This window comes from Myotis davidii, unplaced genomic scaffold (genome assembly GCF_000327345.1).
Source record: "Myotis davidii unplaced genomic scaffold, ASM32734v1 scaffold461, whole genome shotgun sequence".
NCBI lineage: Eukaryota > Metazoa > Chordata > Mammalia > Chiroptera > Vespertilionidae > Myotis > Myotis davidii.
The window spans coordinates 753,232-763,899 of NW_006295825.1; the positions used below are offsets into that span (position 1 = coordinate 753,232).

Here is a 10,668-nt window from a genome sequence, read left to right on the forward strand (position 1 = left end):
AGAGCCAACATTCACTATTCATTTCTGAAAAATCAGTTTCCATAGTGACCTAATTGTACTTTATTTAATGCAACTTTAATGATGAGAAACATTTTACACATACAGTAGTCTTCCTTAGCTCCAGGGGATATGTTCCAAGACCTCCAGTAGGTGTCTAAGACTGGATGGTACCAAATTCTACCTATACTGTGTTTTCTCTATATACGTATCTATGATAAAGTTTAATTTACAAGTTAGAAACAGTAAGAAATTAACACCAATAATTAATAAAATATAACATGCTGGAATAAAAGCTATGTGAAAGTGATCTCTTAGCCAACTAGCACGAATTTCCTTTTCCTTCACAATTTCACAGACAGAAGATTCATTCTTACTGTAGATCTTAGTGACCTTAGCATATAATTTTTTTTCTTTCCTTACTGAGAACTGTCACCTTTTCACTTAAGGAAGCACTTTATTGCTTCTCTGTGGCACATTTGAATTATCAGCATCCTTTGTGCTTTTGGGCCGTTATGAAGTAAAGTAAAGGTTACTTGAAACACAAACACTGCAATCCTGACAGTCAACCTGATAACCAAGATGGCTGAGTGACTAACAGGGTGGTTGCATACACTGCTTTGCTGTGGGTGCACTGGGAGATTTGTGTCCTGTGCGTGATGGAGCAGGATAGCGATATTTCATCATGCTACGCAGAAGGCATGCACTTTGCATCTTATGAATTGTTTACTTCTGGAATTTTCCATTTAATATTTTTGGACTGTGGTTGACTGTGGGTAACTGAAACCATGGTAAGCAAAACTGCAGGTAAGGGGGGGCTATGGTAAGGGGGGACTATGAAATATTTACCCAATCTCAATCGATTAGAACATTGGGTGACACAAACATTTGACTAACGTTAATGTCGAAAAGAGGGTAAAACATTCACATAAGATAAAACCCTTTTATTTTATTGAAGTAAGATGAGTATTTCCTATTCCATGACTGTTTGAGACATCGAGGAGAGCTAGGTCCCGTATCTCCTCTAGAAGCATGTACAGGCTTCTTCCCTTGGTTTGGCAGTATTTTTGAAAATCTTCCTGAATGATGTTTCCTTTGAGTTCTTGGGCAAGCTGAGCTTCCTCCACAGATCGAGTTACTTCCTTCACTAAGTCACTCTTTAGCAAGAGGGAACTCTGATGAAGAAGTTCTGAATCTGGTATCATGTACGGTTTGTTGCTCATTATTTCAAGCCTGATTGTATCAGAATGGCATCGTGAGGCCTGTACGGATATTCTCACCTGTCACGGAGGATAAAATGCGTATTACTAAATCACATTCTTTGTTCTTTACACTGAAAGTAATATGTAATGTAAATACAAGACTTACTGTTACATGGTCAAACAAATGGAACGTAATGGATTCCCCTCCTGTTGTGGTAGAGGTGATTTTGTTCTGAAATCGTTGAAGGGATCCTGGCTTCCATTCAGAACGGCTGTCTGGCCCACATGAGATTACTAAGCCATCTTTATTTTTTAGGTAAGCAGCACCTTTAATCCCAAACCTGAATCATTGCCAGAATAAAAATCCAGAGATAATATATTCTTAGTATGCAGATCTAGAATACTTATCTAGAATGCTAGTTTTTCTTCTAAATTAAAAACAATTTTTCCTGTGACTTACCTCTAAATTTTTATTTCATTGATCAGATAGAAACAAAATACCTTGCTACATAAGTAAAATCCTATCCTAAGACTGATACAGATATACTAGATTCTAATCTTTTATACTTTTATAGTGTGTTATACAGGATGGGACAAAAGTAAGTTTACAGTTGTGAGTATGTGAAACATAGAGTTTATTCTTTTGTTATTTATTAATTACTAGAGGCCCGGTGCATAAAAACTCATGCACTGGAGGGCTCAGCCGGGCCTGCCCCCTCACAGTCTGGAAGCCCTCAGGGTCGGGAGGCAACCTGGCTATCAGGGGAAGGTGATGCCCCATCACACCTCTGCTGCTGCCACTGCCAGCAGTGCAAGACTCGGCCAGTCCTGGTTACCTGAGCCTCGGGCGGCCCTGGGCGGCTGAGGGAACAGAGGGTTTCCAGAGGCAGGTATCTTGGGGCTGTGGGTGCCGCCGTCTTTGAGGGCATGGCAATTAGCATATTCCCTTGCTAGCTGTGGGCACTGCCATATTTGAGGACGGGACAGTCAATTAGCATATTTCCTCCTTATTGGCTGTGGGCACTGCCATCTTTGCGATGGTGTGAGGGTCAATTAGCATAGTCACGCTTTATTAGATAGGATTGTATTATTTTCCATATGAATAACTGTAAACCTACCCTACCATGTATAATACATTATGTACATATGGTAACTATAAATAATTGCTAAAAGCCCGGCTGGCGTGACTCAGTGGTTGAGCATTGACCTATGAACCAGGAGGTCATAGTTTGATTCCCAGTCAGGGCACATGCCTGGGTTGTGGGCTTGATCTCCAGTGTGGGGCAGCCCATCAATGATTCTCTATCATCATTGCTGTTTCTATCTCTCACTCCCTCTCCCTTCCTTTCTGAAATCAATAAAAATATATTAAAAAAATAATAATTGCTAAAATAAATTATATCTAAAGTACTGTTTGTGTTCTATATTTTTAGTTTAACTATAATTTCTTAACAATTTTTATGTTAGACATAACATACCTTGGTATAAATACGAGCACTCCATTTGTTCTAATTGAATAAATAACCCCATCGGCTATGCAACGCTCCTCCGTTTCTTGGTCTTTGTCTTTAAAATACATGCACTGGAAGAGCTCAGTAGACTGCTTCTGAGAATGCTGTGCTGCCTGTAAGAAGCACAACCCCAAAGCATGATGAAGACTTCTCTGACATCCCAGACGAAACATGAAATTTATAGTCTCATAGGACCAAGGTCTTCAAACAAGCAAGGTCTGCCCCAGGCTGGAGCGTCATCCCATACACCACGAAGGTTGCGGGTTCGATTCCCGGTGGGGCCCATACCTAGTTTCAGGTTTGATCCCTGGTCCAGGTGCATGAAGGAGGCAACTGATTGATGTTTCTCTCGCATCAATTAAAAATTTTTAATTTAAATAGCCAACATGGCTGGTGGCTATAATACTGCAAAGCACAGAACTATAGAACATTGGATATAGAAAATTATATTAAACATTAAGGTAGTTTCTAATCTTATGTGTCACCAAATGGTCTACTTCTATGCTATGCAATATTGAAGCCACTAGCAACAATATGAAATAGAACACAAAACAGCTTCTAAAATAATGATGTAAGTATATTGACATGGTGTGCAAGCAATAACAGATGTTTTAAGTGGGAAAAAGCAGATTTCAAAACAACTGGTATGGTAAAATATTTTTATAAATAAGCATTATCTAAAATTGTTAATAATGGTTATCTCTGGATGGTAAGATGATAGATGATTTTTTACATTTCTACATTTTAGGGAAAAAAATCTAATGTTAAGTCTTCCAAATCCACATTATGTTATCTCAGGACATTTGTAAATGTATTAAGAGCTACTCAACAAGCTTTATAATTTTTCATGTGATTTCATTGGTTAGAATGATTCTAACATTTAATTTGCTAGAATATATGGTACTTCATTCTATTACACATAAAAGGTGATATTCTCGCCAAACCGGTTTGGCTCAGTGGATAGAGCGTCAGACTGCGGACTGAAGGGTCCCGGGTTCGATTCCGGTCAAGGGCATGTATCTTGGTTGTGGGCACAACCCCACTGGGAGGCATGTAGGAGGCAACTGATCGATCTCTCTCATCGATGTTTCTAACTCTCTGTCCCTCTCCCTTCTTCTCTGTAAAAAATCAATAAATAGATATATATATACATATATATATATATATGGTGATATTCTCTTAGCAAAGAGATACTGGGTGAAAGAAATTAAAACCCCTCTTACTCGGTTTCTATTGTTGATATGTCTGCATAATTCCTCAAGATCTTTGTTGCTGAACAAATTTTCCTTAACTTCCATTTTCTTATCTTTTGAAATGGCTGCCATTAACAATCGGTGTACTATGATATCTGCATATCTTCTTATTGGAGAGGTAAAGTGAGTGTATTTATCTAATGCAAGACCTTCAAAAAGAACCAAAAGATCAAAATAAACAACAAAAAGTACTTTTGAAAGAACCTGCTCAAGGTTAGGGCCACACAAGGAAAACTTTATCCTTCACCATAATGATGGAACTCCTCCTCTGCACAGGACCCAGTGGAGAAATAGAGTGCATTAGACATGGCCTGCGTAGCCATAGAGCGGAGCAGTCTGTTCACAATGGGATCGTTGGGGTCATTCGCGTTATCCAGAGAATCAGCCAGTGTCTTATTGGACCTGACAAAAAAAATGGAAAAACTTTTACTTAGTCCCCAGCAATGACTAACAAGCCAATACTCTGAGGGGAACGCCTCACTCATCAGTCTGTTTCTTTAGTAATAAAGAGTAATGTGGTGATACCTACAAGGTTAAATTAATGCTTGGCACATGGCAGGTGGTCAAATACTTGCTGAATTCCTAACACCCTTAACCTAAACATACTGTAGGTTAAAGAATGGACTTTTTCTTTTCTTTTTTTAATCCACACCTGAGGATATGTTTTCATTGATTCAAGAGAGGGAGGAAGGGAGAAGAAGAGGGGGAGGGAGAGAGAAACATCAATGTGAGAGAAACATTGATCAGTTGCCTCCTGTATATGCCCCAACTGGGGTTCGAACCTACAACTTGGGTATGTAACATGACCGGGAACCAAACCACCGGGAATCAAATGATGCTCCAACCACCTGAGCCAAACCGGCGAGGGCTGGACTTTTTCTTTTGTTTAAATCAAGAATTATGGAGCCAGATAGAGATAAAAAACTAAACTAAACTTGAGATACACAAATAAAAGAAACCTAAATTATTATTATTTAAAGAGAGCTAAATCATTCTATTTATTTTTAAAATACAGTATATTTTATTGATTTTTTTTTATGGAGAGGAAGGGAAAGGGATAAAGAGTTAGAAACATTGATGAGAGAGAAACATTGATCAGCTGCCTCCTGCACACCCCCCACCAGGGATGTGCCCACAACCAAGGTACATGCCCTTGACTGGAATCAAACCCGGGACCCTTCAGACCGCAGGCCGACGCTCTATCCACTGAGCCAAACAGGTTAGGGCTCATTCTATTTATTTACTCTCAAATACTTTTTAAAAATCCAGGAAATAGCCTAGATGGTGTGGCTCAGTGGTTGAGCGTTGACCCATGAACCAGGAAGTTATAATTTGATTCCTAGTCAGGGCACATGCCCTAATTGTGGGCTTGATTCCCCAGTAGGGGTTGTGCAGGAGGCAGCCAATCGATGTTTCAATCTTTCTATTCCTCTCCTTTCCTCTCTGTGAAATCAGTAAAAAATAATATTTTTTTAAAATTAAAAAAAAATCCCAGGAAATATAGGATTATACTAAAAATTTAATACTAGAGCATATAATTCAGTTCTGTATGTAGCCCACTAACAGAAAGGAGGGAAAGAAATGATGGAGAATGAGGAATAGGAAAGCAAAGCAATACAGTGAACAAAAGATACCACCAACTAAGATAGCGGCAAAAAAATCCATTGTGATTAATGAATAAAATTAGCACCTGTTACTTCAAAATAAAATACTGAAAAATCCTCTTATACATCATTTTTAACAGGGAAAGATTTTATCCCGGAGATAGGGAGTAAAAAGTCTCCGTCCATGGAGGCCTGGACTAATTTGCCATCAGTGTGGTGCCTTATGATACGCTGCATTTTTAAAGTAGTGAAATAAATGGAATAATTCTTTGGGATTTGCCTGAGGACTAGAAGAAATTGAATCAAGGTTCTTTACTTCTGCAATACAAGTTGTAGTGGGTCTAAATTATGCCTCAATAGACTTGTTTTAATTTTGAGGCTCTATACCTACATTTTAGTATTTGAAGAAAAAGCCAAGAAGTTTTCTATTTTTGGTCAACGATCTGGCTATCACATTTTAAGATCTACTGTAAGATAAGTAAGTGTACAACATTCCCGCCCATTCCTCTGCCCCCTCAAAAGAGGAATTACCGTGTATCTATGAAGAAGCCTTTTGCTTTAGCACATTCTCTTAACTCTGAGAAAAACTCCTGGTGTGGAGGAGGGTGTTGGCGCAACAAGGCCTGATGAGGAAAGCTCTCCCAGATCTTCTTGGCTACCCAGTGGTTGGCTAGGATCATGCATTCAGCCACCGTCTCATGGACTTCCAGGGGCTGCTTGGGGATGAGGTCACGAATGTTCTTCTTCTCATCCAGCTGCACTCGAACTTCTACCCCTTCCAGTTCCAGGGCACCACAGAGGTCTCGTTTAGCTCGCACATGGCGGGCGATGTCGGTCAGCTTTCCAATTGCCCACACTAACTCCTCTAGCTTGGCTTGTCTGCTCTTCTCATCCAAGTCTCTGAATTCCGGAATATCATCAATGATGTTAAAGTTTCCATCCAGTAGTTCCTGGGCTGCTTCATAAAACAGTTTGTATGATGATCGAATAATGGTTCTGCCATACCACACTTTCTTAATTTCATAGGAGGTCTTATCCAATTCCCACATGATGCTTACAGCATACCTACAAACCAGTAACACTGAGATGATTACTTAATTCTTCCATGTTTGAAGCAAGCAGAACTCAACTCTAAGTGTAACTTGAAATAAATGGCATTGCTACAAGTTTTTGGTCTGATGTCTCAACCTAAACACCCCACCACTAAATCAACGTTAGACTAGATTTTGTTGAGCTCTGAGCAAATCTGAAATGAGTTCACCTGTAATGTGAGAACTCCCCGCTTACAGCTTTCCATTTTAATCAGAATGGCACAGCACTGACAGAGGGAGTCAGGTCTGCTGGCTCTCTAGTAAAGAAGAGCTAAGCCTTTCAAATCCTACAGAATGACACTGGACTCTGACATCAGCCTTGATGGCAGGTAAATCAGCAAAAAGTTCATTTACTAAAGAACCACTCAGCTACCAAATCACTCTATTTAAAAATATGCAACATTTGCAACTCATAAAAAACAAAGGGCTAGCCTAGGTGGTGTTGGTAAGTGGTTAGAGTGCCGGATGGCACATCGAAGGATTTGGGGTTCGATTTCTGGTCAAGGGCACATACCTGGGTTGCAGGTTCAACCCCAGTCTTGGTTGAGGGCATGTGCTGGAGACAACCAATCAATGTGTTTCACATCAATGTTTTGCTCCCCCCACACCCCTGTTTTCCTCCCTCCTGCTCTCTCTAAAAAGCAAAGGAAAAAAATATCCTCACCAACCACCCCCCGAAAAAAAACAAAACAAAAAAAACTCCACCAAGCGCTATTTTCCCCCCAAGATACAAAAAGCTCTTATAAATCAATTACTAAATAGATCAAAAACTCAAAAAAGGGTAAAGAAACGTAATTAATTCACAGAAAGGGATATGTAAATGACTAATAAACATAAAAATGTTTCACTTTATTTGCAGTAGTTGAATTAAAATGCAAACTAAAACCACTCTAAAATACAATTTTCATCTATCAAATTGGAAAAGTTAAAAAAATTACAACATACTGTGTTGGCAAGGCTGTGGGGAAACAAACATTCTCATCCATAGATGGTGAGAATGTAATTGTTGTAACCTCTTATAGGGAAATTTGATTAAATCTATCTAACACAAATAATATACCTTTTAAAAATTTATTAAATATTTTTTAAAGGTTTGTTTTTTTAAAAATCTATTTTTATTTTTTTATTGATTTCAGAGAGGAAGGGAGAGGGAGAGAGATAGAAACATCAGTGATGAGAGAGAATGACTGATTGGCTGCCCTCTGCACACCCCACTCTGGGGGATCAAGCCCACAACCCAGGCATATGCCCTGACCAGGAATCGAACTGTGACCTCCTGGTTCATAGGTTGATGCTCAACTACTGGGCCACGCAGACCAGGTTACATATACCCTTTGACACAGAAATTCCACTTTAGAAATTTATCCTCCAGATACTGGAGGATAAATTAAAAATTTATCTTTTAAAAATATGAAATGACTTATGTTCCAAGTAATTCAGTACAGGTTTGTTCATTAATTATGGTATTGTTTTTCACACAAACAACAGTAAACCTACTTTTGCCCCACCCTATATATAACACCAATCACCATTTGTGTGAAAAAGGAAGACCACATGTCGCCCTAGCTGGTTTGGCTCAGTGGATTAAGGGTCCTAGGTTCGATTCCAGTCAAGAGCACATGCCTGGGTTGCAGGCTCAATCCCCAGTTGGGGGTGTGCACTGGTGGGGTCCCTCGGCCTGGCCTGCAGGGATCGGGCTGAAACTGGCTCTCTGACATCCCCCAAGGAGTCCCAGATTGCGAGAGGGCGGTTCTCAGGTGATGCACCCTGGAATTGGGCTCCCTCCTCTCTGGTTCTGGGTGCATCACCCGAGAACCACAGCTGCCAAGTCACTGTAGCTCGGCATTGCCTGCGTTGAGTGTCTGCCCCCTGGTGGTCAGTGGTGTCATAGCTACCAGTTGGATGGACCAATGGTCGCTTGGGCTTTTCTATATAAAGATTGGTAGCTAAGGGAAAGTGATAGGAGGGATTCTTTCACTAAATATGTTTTAGAAGTATAAATTTTGGACTACATGGCTTTATTACCTATTCAATAATAGATAGAAACTTTAACTACAAAAAAATAACACACCTTCCTAAGTTCATGCTCCTCATGCAAAACAGCCTCAACCAGGGACTACAAATGCACAAATGTTCCCAGACTTTAGCCAACATTAAAAAGCCAAAAAACAGAGGGAGAAATGGCCTCACAGGGAGAGAAGGAAGGGAAGAGAAGGCTGGAGAAACAAAGCTTTCTGAAAATAAGTGGTACCGAGTGGTGTAGAGGATACAGGGAGGAAGCAGGGGTGGGGCGTGGGGTGATAGAGCGTGTTAGAAATAAGAGGAGGAAGAGGCCAGAAGCAAGAGCACCAGGTGTCACACAGGTAAAAATGATGAATTCACCTATCAACGCCTCCCAGGAGGGAACACAAATCCGCGCTGAGGATGGAGGGCAGCATATCATAGCGTCGGTCTGCTAGATAGTAAGTGGTGGCCCTGTGAAAGACACACATACGGTACATGACCTTCAGCAGCAAGAAGCGGAACTGCTGACTGCATGGGTTGCTGTGAGGTAAACGGCCAAAATCTCAGTACAACTTCCCCAAGGCCGTTGTTTTTCCATAAAGTGCAGCCGACTGGGTAATAAAGCAATTCCCATGTTCCCACTTTTCTAAGCGATGCTGCTTCGGGCTGAGTATGCTTCCACTGATATAAAAAAGGAAAGAGAAAATGACATGACTCTTAGTTGTATAAAAAAAAATTAGAGTGTAATGATCCAGTATTTATATAAAATAGTATATTGCTATGAAAAATTTAACCCATTTCAATTTAGAAAGAAATAATGTGTGAAAAGGTTCTGTTACAAAAAGCAAGGTACATTGATCAAGGTACTATTTCTCTAAAGGGAAAAGGGGAAGTGTACCTCAACGTTTTCTTCTGGAAGCGATCTTCAGAACTGTAATAAACTGTGAAATCTATGTTTTGAAAATCTGAAACTAGCACAGTTACAAAATATGTCACAGTGACATACATGTAATCACACTGCTGATTTCAAATAGCATTACCTTGTCTTGGCTTCAATGTCAATGTAAGAATTTGGAGCCACAAAGTGTGTGACATCCGCAATGTGGACCCCGAGCTCCAGGTTGCCATTGTTCAAGGTTCTGACTGAGAGTGTGTCATCCACATCTTCACAACCTTTGGGGTCAATGCTGAATACAAGATGGGTTTTCCTCAAGTCTCTACGTTCTCGTTCCTCTTCAGGACTCACCTTCCAGGGATTTTCTGGTGTGTTTACTGGCATCTTACACATCTGTACAATGAGAGGCCAAATATTAATTCCCCAGCATACATTTCCTTTAAAAATCTACTCTGACAATCTCAATGTGACCTCATAGAAATCCCATTCATTACCTACTACCCTCTGCAATTGACCGGTGCTTGCTTCTTTTGATCAATAGTGATTTATTAGGTGCCTCATATGTGTCAGGAAATGTGCTAGGCTCTGAAAAGTCAGGAGTCAATAGAAAAAAACACAGTCCCCTTCCCGTGGGGACCCTCCCAGTCTGACAGGAATGTTCCACAACTTTTACCAGCCTCTTCAGTTATGGGGCTCGAGCAGAAATGAATGGGTGGCTTATATAAAGGGTACAGCCTCTACCCCATTTTCAAATGATCCATTTATTTAAATGTAGTTGAGCTTTTAATTCAAGTCAAACCCTGAAAAAAAATCAACATGTCCCAAATATTAAAAGCTTATTTTTTTAAAAAAAGGTATTCCTCTGACTGGCTTATTTCACTTAGCATAATGCTCTCCAGTCTCATCCATGCTGTTGCAAATGGTAAGAAAGATAAATACCACATGATCTCACTCATTTGTGGAATATAGTGAACAACATAGGCTGATGAAAAGGGATAGATCCAGAGACAGAGAAGCAGCGATAAGACTGTCAAACCTCAGAGGGAAAGTAGGGGAGGATGGGGGTAAGGGGAAGAGATCAACCAAAGGACTTGTATGCATGCATATAAGC

The 10,668-nt window shown here is 40.1% G+C and overlaps 1 protein-coding gene across 1 annotated transcript in view; it reads right to left on the bottom strand.

Annotated features, from left to right (window-relative positions):
* Positions 1–926: 926 nt before the first annotated feature.
* DIS3L (DIS3 like exosome 3'-5' exoribonuclease) overlaps positions 927–10,668 on the bottom strand; it is a 33,206-nt gene continuing 23,464 nt past the window's right edge. Inside the window, exons 10-17 of the mRNA XM_006770822.2 lie at positions 9,703–9,950; positions 9,041–9,133; positions 6,099–6,632; positions 4,211–4,365; positions 3,934–4,112; positions 2,678–2,823; positions 1,366–1,540; positions 927–1,277 (exon numbers count right to left, since the gene is read on the bottom strand). Coding sequence (XP_006770885.1) covers positions 942–1,277; positions 1,366–1,540; positions 2,678–2,823; positions 3,934–4,112; positions 4,211–4,365; positions 6,099–6,632; positions 9,041–9,133; positions 9,703–9,950 — 1,866 coding nt within the window. The 3' untranslated portion in view covers positions 927–941. The remainder of the gene's footprint in view (positions 1,278–1,365; positions 1,541–2,677; positions 2,824–3,933; positions 4,113–4,210; positions 4,366–6,098; positions 6,633–9,040; positions 9,134–9,702; positions 9,951–10,668) is intronic.